A 17,345-nucleotide genomic window follows, 5' to 3' on the forward strand; every position below is an offset into this window, starting at 1 on the left:
GTCGTCTGAGTTTTCATCAGACAACATCGAGATAGACGACGGTGAGTCTCCAAATCACACAACGTTTTTTCGCCGTCGTGTGATGCAGTTTTTGGTGTAGTATAACACTTAGAAAGTTTGATTGATTTAAGAAAAACACACAAGTTAGAACGCTAATCAAGCATGCAATTCTCTTTGTTGATTTACCTAAGTAATTATAGGTTTTCCACTTTAATTAACAAGACCTAGGATGCTAGCATCTAATTATGAATTCAATCATGCAACTCGAAACCTAAGTTGGTCAACAAAGAAATTGAAACATGAAAGATGGGATTGAAGAACAAAACCAACAAACATTCAAGAACATATAAAGATTTCGAAAACTATAAATCTGAAAATCCTAAAACTAAATCATGCTTCAAGGTTATTGGAAATTAATCATCAAAACATATACTTTAATCTAACATGAAATCGCATCATCCAAGAAAACCAAAAACATAGAACGCTACACAATTTGATTTTAAAGTTACATTACAAGAAAACAAAACCGAAAACAAAGTTTTAAGGTTCATGGTTACACTTTTAAAGGACCTTCAAGAACGCAAGAAGATCTTCAAAGGTGGTGGACGGCAAGGATGATCACGGCAAGGATGGAGGATGGAGGAAGAACTTGCTTCACGGCTTCAAAACCTTGAACACTTGGAGAGGCCGAAACTTTGAGAGAGTAAAGGGAGGTATTGCGATTTTGATTCAGGGTTTCATGATGATCTTCACGGCAATTTATCCCCTCCTTTATATAGTGCACGGCCTAGGGTTTACTTCCCTAAGAAATCTCTTTGTGTGACATCATTCAACCAATGAGAAAATTCCATTTGAATTAGAGAACAAGTCACCTTCTCTTTGGCCGAATTCTCCATGTATCTAGTCTCTATTTCGGCTTTCTTGTATGTAGAATCATCTTTCAATTCGTCTTCCTTTATTTTCTCTCCAAGAATTCCAAAGTAATCGAAATAATCCCTACTTGGACTCTTGCCGAAATCTTCATGAATCTTCTATTAATTTTCGGCAAAAACCAATAATACTTGATTTAGAGTTCTCCCAAAACATCAAGAAGGATATAGAAACTCATGTGCAAGTCACATGCTTCAATCTTTGGGCCAGGCTTCTTAATTGGACAACTTCAAAGCCCATTCCTTTGTTGCCGAAATTTCTTGTGCCTTCTAGAACATTCTTGAACTATCTTGAGTTATCTCGAAGCCACAGCATCTCCTAGCACCACCAGGACTCCTAGTGTCATCAGGTTTCCTAGTCCAACTAGGACTCTGTCATTTCTCATTTCCGAACACCATTTTTCCGAGATCACTCCTAGTTGCATTAGGATTCCTACTTCAATTAGGATTTCCTGTTTTGGATTAGGAAAGTTTCCATTTTTCCATTTCTTTCCCATTTCTGCGCTTCATTTCCTCTTTGCCTTCATTTCTTTCATTTCCAGCTCTCCTTAGCTCATTTCTTGCGTATGAAACTCATTTCTACCTAAATACAACAAAGTAAGTTAGAAATGATATTGTTAAGAGAATAACGAAGTAAATTGTAGGGAAAATGATATTAAAAACATAGAAAATATTACTCCGATCAGTCTGTGGAATAAGGGAGAGTCAGAGTGAAGAGAGAGTCAAAGAAGGAAACTGATGAAAGTACTAAATTACCCTCCAACAAATGAATAATGGCATAAGGGTTAACGGGTTAATGGCGTCATTGACGTCATGTCTATATAGTGGGTCGGGCTTCAGATCTCGTGTACCAAAATGCTCGGTTTGGAACTTTATGTATAGAAATTATTAGTGGCCTTTAGTTGGTGTATTGTTTGCAAAATTTTCCCTTTTCTAAATGTTTTTCCTTGACCCTTTGGTTCTTCATTACCTAGTTTGTAGATTAGTTGAGGTTGTCGTGCAAAAGAGCTTGAGGCATGTTATCCACTGCTTTCATCTTTGTCAGTAGGTTATCTTTTTAACCTACTTGTATATTATTTCGATGAATTGTCTAGATTGCTCTGATAGCCAATTTTATGTTGTAATTATAAATTGATATTTTAGATTTGGGTTTGAGACCGTCTTTTATTTTTATTTTGTGGGAGCATGATAGTTTGAAAAGAGCATGTAGGCTTTTAGAGTTATGTTTGTTGTTGGCAATTTTACAAGTGTTCAATTTGTTTTCGCAGATTTTTGGATTGTCCATTTTTAGGAGTAATTCTGCTGAATTTTCAATAGAATTCCGCTTAAGGCGGGTGCCAGTACTAGTCCACTTCAGAATCTAAGGTGAAATTTGGGGTGGAACTTGTCACATATAATTTGTAAATGATCAAACAAATGGATTAGGCTAGGTTCGAGTATTGGCGGGAAACCATGCTCCTAGGAAAACCTCACCATTCTAGAGAGGAGCTCATTAAATTTAAAATTTGAGGATTTTTACTATTTTTCACTAGTAAATGATCGACATAATTCAAAGATTTAAGATCATTTAGATTCCTATGCAAGAATTGTGTCTACAAAAAATCAACCAAATTCATAATCATTGGTTGTTAAAATGATGTAGACAAATGTACTCCGATAGATAAAATTAGAATAAACATTGTGCTAATTAAATTATTAAATATTTTTTAATTTGGCAAATTTTTGTAGGATTTATATGTGCAAGTGTAACTAGAGAACAAGCGGTTTAGATTATTAAACTATATATGCTAAAATGTAAAGATCCTCAAATTTGAAGTTTAAGGAGGCTCTCTCTCTCTCCCTCTCCCCACACACACACATTTTCGAGATAAGTTAAGAACTAGCTGATTAAGTGTTTGTTGATGAGCTGTGACTTGTTGGTTATTTGAAAAACTGTGGAGGTCAAGGGTTTAAGTCTCACTGATATCATGGGATGAGTGGGGTAGGGAAAAACTATCATTGCTACTCATTAGAAAAAAAGAAAAAAAAATCAAGTGTTTCCAATATTTAATGCCTTAAAAGATAAAGTGTTTCAAGTATTTTAAATAAAGACCACGCAAATTCATTTTTCGAACACAGAGAAATCTTCCATCAGTGAAACCGATAGTATTATGAATTTTTTATGTATTTTATCGATTATTAACTTATATATTCACTCGGCCATAAATGTATTATCTTATGCATTTAGTGAGGTTATTAATTTAGTACACTAATTTGAGTTGGCTCCAAACATTTTTTTATTTAATCGAAATTATTAATGTATTGATGTTTTTAATGTGTAGACTAGAAATATCCACACACACGACAGTTGTGAGAGTGGAGGAAGTTACCTAAAGAATGTGGGTGGTTAACTGGTTATATACAACTTATGCAGTTTTTTTTAAATATTATTTGTGGTTTATTTGTTTACCCTTTCTAATTAATGTGGGTGCTGACCTTTCTCTAGTGCGACCTAGTAAGAAGCTACTAGCCCTACCTGCTCCTGCTATGGCTAGGGTTGGAGATCTGTCACTGGCATTACCTCAGAAGGATGATCATTTGATTATCTTGCCACCAAAGAAGAAGGTAGGTCGTCCAAAGGGATCAAAAAATAAGACTAAAGTTCTTGTGGAGAAGGATGCTCGAGTCAAAGTTAAAGGATGGAAGAGATTTCTAAAGCTACTAGAAGAGGAGGAGGTGAGTGATTCCTCTCCGGTGAAAGAAAAAAACTACTAGCTGACAAAGTGATGTCTTTAGCTGTAGAGAATGTTCCAATTGAAGAGGTGATGACTTCAATTGGTGCAATCAAGGAGCCTGAGGGTGAGCAGGTTTCAATGGTGGTTGCGGAAGTGAGCTTCGCTGTTGAAGAAGGCCAACTTCCAGTTAGGGATGTGATTACCTCAACTGTGGTAAGTGGGGCGACTTTATCTTCTGCATGAGTACGTGGAAAGAATCGACAAGCAACAAGTGACTTCGTAGGTAGTTTTATTTAAATTCGGAGTTTGTTTGTTGTTTGTTTTTGTGCTTCATGTTTTAAAAGGTGGGTGTGCTAGGGGTGTGCTTAGAGGTACACTTCTTTTGGGTGTGCTTGTTTAGTGTACTCCGTGTAGTGTTCTAAAACTCGGTTGTCCAAACCGATTAGGCGGCGCCTAGGCGTTGGGCGGCGGGTGACCGCCGCGAGTAACACCAACTCAGTGAGGTGGGCGGCTTGGATTTTGGGTGGCCGATTAGTCGGCCTGGGCGGGTGATTAGTCGGCCTGGGAGGCCTAGGCGGACGTTCTTCACTTCATTTTGCATTGCACATGAGAGACATGGAAATTAAGAACACAGAGATATACACAATTTTATAACCAAACATGAGAGAGAGTGCATCATTCATGCTGCTGCTTTTGAGAAAGAAGCCATATATGCAGAGGATTGAGAAACAAAAGAAATTGAAATTCAAGAATCAAGATTTTTGATCCAAGATCCAAACTTCAATAAAACTTAAAAGAAGCTGAGATTTTTCCTTCATAAGTGAAAGATGTTGAGTTGCCACCCCTTTGCGTTGAAGAAATTAGAAAGGGGATCTGGGTTTTAAGAAGAAGAAGATTCAGACGCTTGGTGAGAGAGAGAGAAAGGGGATCTAGGTGTTAAGAAGAAGAAGAAGATCCAGACGCTTGGTGTGAGAGAGAGATAGAGAGAGAGGTTTGGTTTTTCTTTTTTAGAAAATTAAGGCACGATTTGCGAAATGGTGAAAAAAAAAGTATTTTAATTCCATAAATGTCAGATGCAATAGCTACAAAATCATATTTCATGCCACCACTACCACTACGGACGTTTTGCACCATTGATGAGAGTACTTGACTAAGTCAAAGGTGGGGTGATGAATATGACATAGATTTTATCACGGTTTGTGTCAATATGTGCCAATATTTTAGTGTATCTCAGCTATTTTGAGTATCAATATTATTCTTAATTATATAATTATATGATATAAAATAAAATAAAAATAAAAAAAATAAAAACAGCCTAGTCGCCGCCTAGGCGTCTGGGCGCTAGTCCCCTAGCCACCGCCCGACTAGCGCCTAGCGATTTTTAGAACCTTGACTCTGTGTAATGGCTTTTTCTGACAGCCCTATGGGCAGGCCATTATTGTACTGCGCGCTTGCTGAAATGCTTAATGAGATTGACCTCTTCAACTCAAAAATTAATTTAGTTTTCATAGTATTTTAACATATAAGAGATCGATAGTTAGTAAAAACATTCTGTTTTGGCCGACAACTTTTCTTCTCTTAAATATGGTATAGATTAAGTAAATTTTGATGACCGACTTTTAATGGCCAGTATGTATAGTCATCATCAATGAATTAAAAAGCGCGCCTTGAGGCGTAAAAAAGCACGAGGAGTTGATAAAATTGAGTCTGTTTTGCTCTTGAGACGACCATGCGCCAAAGGCGTTGTTCAAAGCGTTGAAGGCGCAAAAGGCGTGCGGTAAGGCATCGAAAGCAAACGCCCAGATTTTTTTTAGTTGTAGTTCGATTTGAATAATTGGAGATCAATTCGATGTTGTTGTTTTTCTTGATGCCGATCGGACTTCATTTTGCTTTTCTTGATGTTAATTGTTTTGTACAGTTTTCGCACAGTGATCCGAATGGAAAAAAATTACCGCTGTTGTGATCTGAATGGTGAAATCCATGGCTACTCTCTGCAACATAGTGCTTCTGTTGACTTCTTTCTGCCTTTGAGATCATGTTCTCTTAAAGTTAGGATGGAGACTAATGGAAGATAAACTCCTTTTTGGAAAACAGAAAGAAAGAAAAGAGGAATAGAGAATAGGAGCAACCACGTTTGTGAGGCCTTGGAATAGGATGCCTTACAATTGAAAAGTAGCAGTATTCCGATTAGAAGTGATATATACTAGAAGTAGGATCCTAGTAGAAGTAGGACAGCAAGGAAGATAAAATTCCTTTTCTTTAAACTAGAAAAAAAAGAGAGAGAGAGAGAGAGAGAGATTAAGTCAATCAAAATAACTAAATAAATGGGATAGAGATTAAGTTGATAAAAAAATATTAGTGAATAAATTTATTTTCTTATGTTATTAATGTTTTATAGTTGAAAATATACATTTATTTTTATTACATAAGACTTACGTTTTATGCGTCGAAACTTACGCCTTATTGAGGCTCTCCCAAAACACTTCGGTATACACCTCAGTGTTTTAAAATATTGGTCATCATCTTCTTGCTTTGATTGACTCTTTACCTCTTTCGATCAATTGGTGCTATTTTCGTTTTAATCAATTAGGTTACAGGTTGTGTTAGGAAATTTTACCTGTAATTTATAAATAAATCAGAAATGCTGGTGGTTTGTTATAAGAAATGACTAATAATGGAGTAAAGGAGGAAAGCATCTTTCACTATCCAGGTTTGAGGCTTTGGGTTTGACACTCGACAAACATACAAAATACAAATACATGACAGAAATTCTGAGCATTGTCATGTCTCTCATCCCAATACCAATAAATTACCAATAACAAGACCTTGGTTTTTTTGAAATTTCTTATTAGAATTGATTCTATTTCCCCTAAAACATTCCTCTCCAAAGCAGCATAACAAATATCTCAATCAATCAATCAATATATCGCTCCCCCCTCGTCCGCTACAGAAACCCAAGCCAAAGAGATTAAGAGAGAAGAGAAAGAGAAAGAGAGAAGAAATGGGTCACTCACTCACTCCGACCCACTCATTCTCTCAATCATAACACATCCAACCCCACACACACACTCTCTCTCTCTTCCCTAAATCCACAAACAACCTTTCTCATAAACCAAACCGCCTTTCATTACAAGGAAACCACTACTTATACATATTACTATTACATCTATTCTTCCCCCACTAGTTCACTCCGACCAGACTAGTCCCATCCTCTCTCTCTCTCATAAATTCAGCTTTTTCTCCTTTTGTCTTGGTGTTCATTTCTTTGTATGCTTTCTTATTTATCATAATTATTCTACTTTCTTTTATCACCTTAATTTTTCATATATATTCGAAATTGATCTGCTACCTGATCTAGCTATACATATTGTATATAGATATCTATCTTTCACAAATTACGCTTTGAAAAATTATGTCAATGGAATTGATGGCATCCTCCGAACGTGTTTGTTATGTTCATTGCAACCTCTGCAACACCATTTTAGCGGTACAGCCCTCAATTCTCTCTCTCTCTTCTCTCTCTCTCTTCTCTTGAAACGATCTGAGGTTTCTCTGTGTGCTTTGTCTTTTCACAATCAAATCCGTAGTTTTTGTTTTGGGATCAAATATGACTGAATTTCTTTCACGACTCTTTATGCAGCTGGGTAGCTTTCACTAGCCAGAAATATTAACTTTAATGTTAGTAGAGAAGAAAGAATTGGCCGGATTTTTAATTGTGGCTCTTAAAACCGGCTGCTGCATAAAATGCCCTTTTTGCTGCTTCAAGTAGTTTTACTTCAGTTAATTGACAAGTAGACTTGCAATTTGTTATGATTAATTAGACATGGAATTGGGCAAAGAATTAATCTTTGTTGTAAGTATGGTGTTGTGTTATATTTTATGAGGAATTGCTTCGATTTGGGTTTAGTCCGGCAGCACACCTTTCCGATAACTCAATGGAGATGAAAGTTTTTATCCACTTAATTAAAAGAGAGGATGGGAAGTCAAGCTAGACTACTACTACAGTGTGTTGTGGTAGTTAGAACTGGAATCCAGACAAAAAAGTGTTCGGTGGATAAGAATTTCAAAAGTGACCGAAGATAGATTGCTTCCAGCTAAAGCTAGATAGGTTTTCATGGCCATGATCAACCTGCTAAGGATCTAGGGCAAGTAGAGCAAATGCGAGCTGAGTATATATAATTAGGGCAAGCTTAATTGGCAGTACTAATTTTATGCAGACTCGATGGATTTCATGCTACTAAAGCTAGGCATAGCAGTGGTTTCATCGATCGGTTTTCTTTTATCATTGTATCTTGTCATGTCATTGCTTTTTCACTCCAGATCTTCTGTCTTTCGTTCTTTCTTTATTTTATAATTAAATAATTGAATTACGGAATAAACAAATGAGATCGTTGTGCATGGATGTATAGATTTGAGGTTTTGAATATGAGTCTAGTACAAAAGCTGCCTTTTCCCTTTCTCCTTTAAACAAGTTTGTTGTTGCTAGCTAGCAAGACGGACAGATCTGCTTGACGAAGAAGATAAATAAAATCATGCCTTTTTTGTTGAAGTGTTCTTTCATCTTATATGATGCTTCTGTTGTTCAACGTTTTTTGAGTTGGAATTAATGCCTTTCGTTCTCTCATTTCGGAAAACTTGGGAGATGTTCAAACACTAAGCGAAGTGAATAGTAAATTTAGTGAGTGATCGATCTACTTGATGATGATATATGGTACGTGATGATCAATTTATCAGCTTTATTCGATCATAGCTCAGAGTGAGTGGTTAGAATGGGGCTTTAATGGTATCCGTTCCAGTCATGTCGCTTTCAGCCTCTCTTTTATCATCGATCGACCTTACCTCGCTAGCCCTTCGTGGCTAGCTAATGCTAATGTCAGATCCAGTCAGTCAGCCTGAGAAAAGCCAGAACCCAGAAAACAACAACAAATTACCCATTTATATATATATTCTGTATTTTGTGTTCCCTCTCTTTCTGTGTCTGTGAGCGAGAGAGTGTGTGTTGAATTTAAGCGTAAAGCAGACTAGTATGTGTAGTCGTCCTTATAGTAGTTATTACCCATGTGAGGTCTGAAGGTCTCTGCTATGCTCCGTCCTTGATCTGTCTCTCTCTCTCTCTCTCTCTCTCTCTCTCTCTCTCTCTCTCGATATATATATATATATATATATATCTATGTGCAGTATATATGTACATTACCGCATTTAGCTTCTTAATTTGCAAAGCTGGATGAACAATGTACGTATAACATTGTATTAGTTAGTTAATTAATTAATATCAACCTCACATTTGAGTGCAGGTGAGTGTTCCAGCATTCAACGGCCCATTGACGGCGGCAACGACGACAGTGGTGACGGTGAGATGTGGTCACTGCGCAAATCTGCTGTCTGTTAACATCGGAGCAGCTTCGCTCCAATACCACTCAACTAGTCCCAGTCCTACCACTACTGCTGCTGCTACTCCTCACCCTCATCCCCATACTCAGCATTATCATTCTCATCCTAATATTTTCGCGCACCAGGTAATAGTTGTAACTTCCAAATTTAGTTCATATTATTAATACGTACATTAGTTAGTAGTACTGATTAAGTATTTCATCACTATTCATTCAATATGTTCAATTTGAGATCGAGAAGTTCAAGAACACACTACTGTTTGAATTCCTATCCTCTGGGTACTACCAACTCATCATCATCAATCTGTTCTCTATATGTAGGTGTGCTAGCTTGAAAATGAATACATTTGAATCAATTGATTAATCAATATTCTATTGAAGCTAGCTAGCTAGGTAGCCATAGCTAAGGTGTACTGCGCGCTTACGGTTATTTGACTGGCAATAAGCCAAAAAAAGATGGTTTAATCTGACTGAAAATTAGTTGGCAGTTTATTCGAATTAAAATAGTTTAAGTATCTGATGAGCCACTTAATTAATTATCACCATTATTACAGAAGCAACATCAGGTGAGCTCTGAGGACTCCTCATCAAATAAGGACTACGGATCTTCATCATCATCGTCTACTTCTTCCAAATGCAACAAGTTTGCTGCTGCTCCTGCATTTGATCAGTCCTCTACTACTGTAGACCAACCAAGAGTCTCTCCCATTCGCCGTCAGTCCCTCTCTCTCTCTCTCTCTAAAACACACACACACATACACAAACATGCATGCATAGATTATTAGATATATTCAGTGTTGGAACTTACGATCTATTTAATTGGAGTAATAACGGACCCTCCTGTACGTATTACTAAGGTTAAATGCAAAACCAGTTGATGATACAAATATAGTAGGTATCTGCACACTACTGGAAAAAGTAATAACGACATGATAATTATATCTCTCTTCAAGGTCAGTTGTTATATAAATCATGCACGCTATAATATATTAATCATAAGTTCATAACTACACAAGTTTGCAATTCATTGATATCGGATTCAAATACCATGATCTCTAAGTGCCCCAACTCAGGATTTGTCTTCTTCAGTACCTCATCTGTATGGTCCATCTAGCTAAGATCGATGGTGACCAATCATAACAGCTTTTACCCATCAATTAATACGTATATAAATAGCATGCGCTAATAACTTTTACAATTTTAACTTTTGTTGTTGTTGTTGTTGTTGTTGTTAATAAGTAAAAGGATTCTTCTCAAAAAAAAAAATGTAAAAGGATTAGGTGCGAGCATCTTCTCGTAACATGTCAAGTGTTGAATCCAGCCACGCTCTATTACAAGTAGAAAGGGATTTTAGGGTCTAAATGAACCATATAATAGTTTCGATGGCAATATAATCATCAGACTAGTGAATTTTTCTGCTATCTTTTCTACTGCTCCTAGTTGAATTTGTTAACCAGTGTTTTTATTTCTTTTTATTTTTTTATTTTTTGAAATCTCAGCACCAGAGAAGAGACAACGCGTTCCTTCAGCTTATAATAGGTTTATCAAGTAAGTTTCATTTTCACTGAATTCATTATAACTTTAATATTAAGCTAGATGGATCCGGCTCCTCTAAAGTTATTTTTGGTGAAGTTTTGTGAAGTTCGTAAAATCTCAATCACAAGTGTAATCTAATGATTTAAAAGGAGTCATTTCTTATTCAAACAAAAAAAAAAGGAACCATTTCGTTTTTCTTAGCATTTTTGCTTTTCCCTAAACAATGAAACAAATTTATTCAAAAAAAACAAAAACAAAAAATTGTGATAACTTTGCCATTAACTCTGTGTTATTGGCTTAAGAGAAACTCTTTGTTTCTCAATTCATCTCCAAATTAACTTGTGAACTTGGATTTTCTTCTTCAGAAACAATGAATAACAATGGTTTTATTGTCAATTGTTGGGATCCGAGGGGTGTTAGGTAACCCTATTTCTCTCTTTGATGATCTAATCCAAGTTTGATGCTCTTAAATTATATGCATATGGAATATGGGAGAATGCTTTGATCCCAAATTTGTCTCGGTTGTGATCCACGTTTCATGAGGGGAAGAAAACACCCTAGCCTCCTGATATGCTTTTAATTTAATGTTTTCATTTGACAGTTTCATCTGTTTTGTATCAATTTGGCCATGGAAACTATTAGGTAAAGGTAATCATAAACTGAGAAGGGGAAGATAAAGGCTAATGGTGAATTTGTGGTGATAAACAAAAAAAAAAAAAAAGACGGACAAAAGGGAGAAGATATATAGAAGGAAGAAGATGAAGAAGAGGGGAAGATAGGCAAACGGAATATCAGGAATTGACCAAAATAAAATATTAACTTATGTTACTTAATAAGGATCATGCGATTACATGGACGATTGAGATTTTACGAACTTCACCAAAAATAACTTTAGAGGAGCCATATCCAAGCTAGATATATAACAACTGGCTTTTATCACACATTCACACATTTGTTTTTTTTTGTTTACCAAATTTCATGAACACAATATTTCTTTTTCACTGAGTATATGTACTAATCTAGTTTAGTTTAAAACCTCTTTTATCAAGCTATCGTTTTGTTACAACTCACTCACTCTGATTGTGTGTGCAGGGAGGAAATCCAAAGGATCAAAGCTGGTAATCCTGACATTAGCCATAGGGAAGCTTTTAGCACAGCAGCCAAAAATGTAAGTTATGTATATATGGAATATATTCTTAGCCAAGAGATAGAAGCCACCATGAATGATTCATGTCTCTCGTGCCCTTAACTACTAAGATTTGTCTTTTGTTTTGTTTTTTTTTTCCTTTTTTTGGGTAGCCATGTACTTGTTCAATAGTAGAAGCATATCAAATTAACCAATACTGCTAAATAATGATAATTGTTTTTTTTTTTTTTTTGAAATGGGGTTTGGAACCCAGCTTAGCTGGGAGGCTCATCCCCATGCCTTAGATTATTATTAATAGTCATAGAAAGATACAACGGGGAGGACATAAGGTATGTGCCCCATGAGTTACAACAATAATTCTCGTAGAGAATATCCCGAATGATAACAGGACTCTCATCTAACCAAACTACATCTAGAAATCAACACTAGGAAGGTGTGCCAATCTATTGGCCACACCATTTGCTTCACGGTAGACCTTTATGGACAATGTTTGTGGCCTGTAGTGAAATTAAGTCGAAAGAAGTTTTTCAGTTTCATGTACCTGAGAAAGTAAAAAGCTTCAAGGTAGTTTTCATGGTTAACTTTAATTTCTCCTTTAGGTTATTGTCATGAGTAGCTCATTAGTATTTAGCAGCCTAATTAAAAAAGACGAATTAATCAAGAATAGAAAGAAAAGTACTTACAAAAAGTGGCAAAACAGTCATGAACAAGATTTCTTCTTCTTTTTGATTGGGAACAAGATTTCTTCTGACTTTATATTCTATAGATATCATAGTATTTTTGGTTATATATCATAATATGCTATTATATAATACTTGAATTTGATTGGATATATTCTAAAAAAAAAAGAAGTTGATAGGATATATATCAAGTTTAACTCTATCGATATTTGATGTTCCTTTCAAAAGAATTTAGCGCAAACGTCATGCCAAGGCCTAAATAAATGTATGTAGTACATCTAGCTAGAGAGTTGCAAATATCCATCGGATGCAAGAATATATTTTGTTTGAAGGGATCGGTGGCGCAAATCATATGGTTATTAAAGTTTTTTGTTTTTTGTTTTTTTTTCGGTAAAAGACAACCTTTTTCTTACATTCAAATGGTAAATCGATCTAGGTTACTTTCATGTGTTTTTGGTAAGTATGACTGTATCATAATCTTCACTCTTGATTGCCTTTAATACGTACAAATTTATAATTCTACCAAAAAAATTAAATTAAATTGGACAGATAATCAGTATATATGTTCTTGTGCTTTGAACAAATAGCTAAAACAGGATTAGTTACTGTTAAACGTTTAAATTTAGTGAAGATTATAAGTTTGAACAGACAGCCAAGACAAGATTAGTTACTTAACATTAGCTTTTGATTTTTGATGAATTGTTTGAATAAGGCTCAGTATTGGTTGAAAAATTGGATTGTGAAGTACTTTTATTCGTTTTTGAACTTCTTTTCATTGGAGCAACTCCAACAGTTTCCTTATAATTTTTGTATTATAGGCAAAAGTCAAAGCTTTAAGCAATTTTTCTTCTCCAACTCTAACTCGCTATTTTACAGCAATCTCTAAAATCTTCATAATTCTTCCTTAAAATATTAAAGATTGCTGTAAATTTAGGAAATTTGGTTTTCTCTTTCCTCACTATCCCTAAAATGGGGATCTATATCTGTTGGAGTAAAATATGCTTATTTTTTTTCTAAAATAGAGAAAAATCAAAATATGGGGAAGCTGTTGGAGTTGCTCTTAAAGATGTTCAAAGTTTAATAGGAACTGAAATTACATTATGGTCACATTATAATCTATCATCATTATATTGAATAAATAAGAGTAAAGCTGGACTCCATTTGTGGTACAATTGCCATGTCAATAATGGAAAGGATTAATTGATCATTAAAGATTTCGTGTTGCATGCAGTGGGCACATTTTCCTCACATTCACTTTGGGTTAAAGCTGGAAAGCAACAAGCAAGCAAAGCTGGATAATCAAACTTTTGCAGGAGAGGGAACTCAAAAGTCTACTAATGGCTTCTACTAAATTACAAAAGTGAGATGATTGAGCAGTACTCAAACATCATATCGATCACCAATGGAACCACTCAAAAATTTAGAGGTTAATGAAGTCTCCTTGTAACAAAAATTAGTATCTAGTACCCTTTGTGTACCATATACATATATATATGTAGTGTTTATTCGAATAAATTCTTTATAATTACGGTAAATTCTTAATTGTTTTTTTTTTTTTTGGATAAATAAATTTTTTATATTTTGAGTAAACAATGAATTTCTATTAATTTGTTGACCTCTATTAAGCTAGGCTATATATAGCTTGTGTCTCTCCGAGGACCACATGCAATATATACAATGGTTAATTCCAGGCATCTGGGAATCTACCCAATAGACCATAGGCAGCTCTGTAACCTGCAGGTGGTAGCTATATAGCAAAGCTAGCGATCAGTATACATCAATATCGATCAGCTGTCAAACACGACTGTACATACTACATAGTGACTAATCAATGCAGCTAGCTAGCTATAGCACGAGAGAAAGAGCCAGAGGTGTCATTTGTATTCACAGCTAGCTAGTTAGAAAAGCAGATGATGCAGACGTTCTTGCATCTTTCACTTGTTTTTTAGCTAGATAGCGAGGGCTAGCTCAAGTTATGCATTATAGAGGCCAGTGCGCAGCTAGTTTCACTCCTACTACTTTATATAATATCAAATATGTTTAGTGGAAAATGTTCACCTGGTCAGTTATTGATCAAGAAAATAATGCTCAACAACCCTTGGATGTAAATTCAATGGCAGAGAAAATTATTATTAAGTTGAGGTGTTTTGTTTTCCACCCTTTGATGTAAATCTAAGGTTATTGAGCATAAATTCTTTGGTTAGTAACTGACCAGCTGAACATCACTGTATGTTTAGACGGTTTAGTATATCCAAGAAAAATATAGTCGACCTAAAACTAAAACTAAAATTTACAATCCGACTACCCATACGCACTACCCAATCATATATTCTCCTACAAGCCACCAAATGAGGCAGCGTGGCACCAAATGAACGTTCTAATATGTGGCAACGTGGCACTTTATGGATTGTCTTGCCGTGTTTATGTTAAGACAAGTTTTATATACACACCATGTAATGCACACCTCCTATATTTTTTTGTCATCAAACTTCCATCTGTACTCTTCATCATTAATAAATAAATAAAAATAAAAATAAAGAAGATTCTACAAAAATAAAATAAGAATTAAATATTTTATATATCAAATTATTAATTAAATATTCTTATAGTTAAATTTTTTCTTTGTCTTCAAAATACAATCGACCTCTCTTCAATATCATACGTGAATGTCAATGACAGATGAAATAATTGTAGTCCGTATGAAGAATTAGCAAGCAACTAAATTGGTTGAAACATATCGAAAGAGGTTATAAAACCGTCAAATATATCTTGGATACATGACTACATCATCAATCACTTTACGCATTTGCAAAACAACAACCATGGCTCATTCTTAACCAATTTTAATATTGGCTATGATTATATGGATCATGAAGATATTGATATATATTGAATCTTTTAAAATCTTAGAGGCATCAACTTTTTCAACTTGAAGAACAACAAAGGTAAGAATGTCAATGACAGAGTTAAGAATCTAATATATAACTAGATTATGCGATACTCACCATGTGTATGTACGAAAGTTCTCTGTGTATAGATATGTTTAGGTAGGTGAAGTGGGAGGAGTGAGACAATTTAAAGGAGAGAAGTTATGGGAAACTACATTTGCTCTTATTTTCTAATTATTTAAGCTAAAATGTTTCTAACTTGTCAAACATATTTATAGCTTCTTGCCATGAAACTTTTGGTATTTTTCTACTCTCATATCCTCAGGATTAGCTCCTTCTTGTTCTTGTTCGATTGCGGCAATGATTTCTTGTGCAGTTAAAGCATACATGACTTGGTGCTCATTTGCATGATTAAGGGATACATTAATATCCACTGGATGAATTCAGTGGAGTTGTCGAATCTTAATATGCTTCATTCGTAACTTGCAATTCATCAACATCCAATGTCCTAATTTTGCAGTGCTTGTTTCAGGGTCCTAAGAAAACCATAAATAAAGGGTAATTTTTCTAATGTTTCACCATTAATGTAATGAGAAATTTTAAATACACACCCCAAACTACTTAATACACATCCCTATTATTTTATATTTCAAATCAGATTTTTTAGGTAGATTAAATGACCAAAATAGACATCTATATATTAGAAGAAAAATAATAATAATAATCATATCTTCCTTATATGATTCTATAATTATAAACACAATAAATTTCTATACATGGATCCTCATTTAAAACAAGTATAAAGTTAGAAACCATCTAATTTAAACTTTCCTTAAATAAATTGTAATTAAATGGGGTGAGAAACCATATAATTTAGAATTTCAAAATCAATGGCATTAAATGTTTTTAAAACAAATCGCCTTACTCCCACTTTTTGTTTTTTTTTTTTCTAAAAAATCACAGGTATAAAACTTTGTAATTGTTAAGTTGTTTGACCATCCAATGACAATTTCGTAGTTCCGCCATTGTGTTGAATGTTCGACTCAAAATTTTATACTTGATCAATATGGTGTTTGGTGGATGAGAACTTAAATAATACAAAACCTATTTCTAAGCATCTATTTGAAGGGAACAATGATAATTCCTTATGGATTTCTCAATAACTAACACAAGTAATTAATATGGTCAATTATAAAATACTAATATGTTAATATATACTAATCAAATTAAATAGTAGCCTTAATGTAGTTAAATAATAGTGTATTTCATGGTTTTTTAGGTTAAGGATATTTTAGGTAATTTGGGTTGTGTATTTAGTAAAATATTAGAATGAGTAATTAAATAGTAGGTGTATTGAGTAAGGAGTGTGTATTAAGTAATTAGGGATGTGTATTTAAAACTTCTCTAATGTAATACATAAGAAACATTTCGTCAAAAATAACTTCTTTTATAACTGTACCTCTATTATAGTAATAAATTTAGTTTGATTTCAACTTTATGACTTTATAGAGGTTTTAGGCCCCATTTCATCAAATCGGTACCATGGCTTGATTCTTGCAATGACTCCTCTCAAACGCGATATCTCGCGTCTCACTCGAAAGATAGGTAGAGCCTTGGCTCGGGTGCATGCACCACCTCCTTCTATGTTATATTATCGGGGTCTGTTGGCTCCATGTGTTCTGGGTTTCGTTTGCCCAGATTTGTTCTCTGAGTTGTGGCTGCAAATCTCATGTTATGGTGCAGATCTCTACTGTGGAGATGATGATGAATCTGTGTTTAGATCCTCTATTTTTTTTCCCCATTTTCAGGGTTATTTTGATCGGGCTTTGGTGTAGGGGTCTCTTTTCAAGCTGCAATTTTGGAGTTCCACGTATGGATTCAGCTACGACGGCCATGGTGGACTTTGGTGGTGCTGGATCTGTGGCGGCTGAAGATAAGGAGAAGTTTAGAATTAGGGTTTTCTTTTGTTTGTCGATTTCTGTTGGCCTCTTACTGTTTGTTTGGGCTCCGACTTTTGTGTATTTTTTTATCTTTTCAGCCTTTTTATTTGGTTTTGTACCC

The 17,345-nt window shown here is 34.8% G+C and overlaps 1 protein-coding gene across 2 annotated transcripts; it reads left to right on the forward strand.

The window, feature by feature from the left end:
• The first annotated feature begins 6,641 nt into the window (after positions 1 to 6,641).
• LOC133733654 (putative axial regulator YABBY 2) lies at positions 6,642 to 13,931 on the forward strand. Of its 2 annotated transcripts, XM_062161302.1 has the most exons (7): positions 6,642 to 6,910; positions 7,021 to 7,130; positions 8,938 to 9,159; positions 9,588 to 9,747; positions 10,533 to 10,581; positions 11,662 to 11,737; positions 13,628 to 13,931. In XM_062161302.1, exons 2-7 carry the CDS (start codon positions 7,056 to 7,058, stop codon positions 13,745 to 13,747), a joined length of 702 nt encoding a protein of 233 aa, XP_062017286.1. In that variant the 5' UTR covers positions 6,642 to 6,910; positions 7,021 to 7,055; the 3' UTR covers positions 13,748 to 13,931. The 2 variants fall into 2 exon arrangements, with proteins under 2 accessions (XP_062017286.1, XP_062017285.1); XM_062161301.1 differs by having other exon boundaries at positions 6,644 to 7,130.
• Positions 13,932 to 17,345: the final 3,414 nt, after the last annotated feature.

The sequence above is a fragment of the Rosa rugosa genome, chromosome 2, assembly GCF_958449725.1.
Source record: "Rosa rugosa chromosome 2, drRosRugo1.1, whole genome shotgun sequence".
Taxonomy (NCBI): domain Eukaryota; kingdom Viridiplantae; phylum Streptophyta; class Magnoliopsida; order Rosales; family Rosaceae; genus Rosa; species Rosa rugosa.

Bases quoted from the DNA above. Each gene is read 5' to 3' on its own strand.
- LOC133733654 (XM_062161302.1), top strand. From the start codon at position 7,056: ATGTCAATGGAATTGATGGCATCCTCCGAACGTGTTTGTTATGTTCAT. The intron at 9,748-10,532 runs GTCAGTCCCTCT...TTGAAATCTCAG, and splicing joins AAGAGTCTCTCCCATTCGCC to CACCAGAGAAGAGACAACGC. The intron at 10,582-11,661 runs GTAAGTTTCATT...TTGTGTGTGCAG, and splicing joins GCTTATAATAGGTTTATCAA to GGAGGAAATCCAAAGGATCA.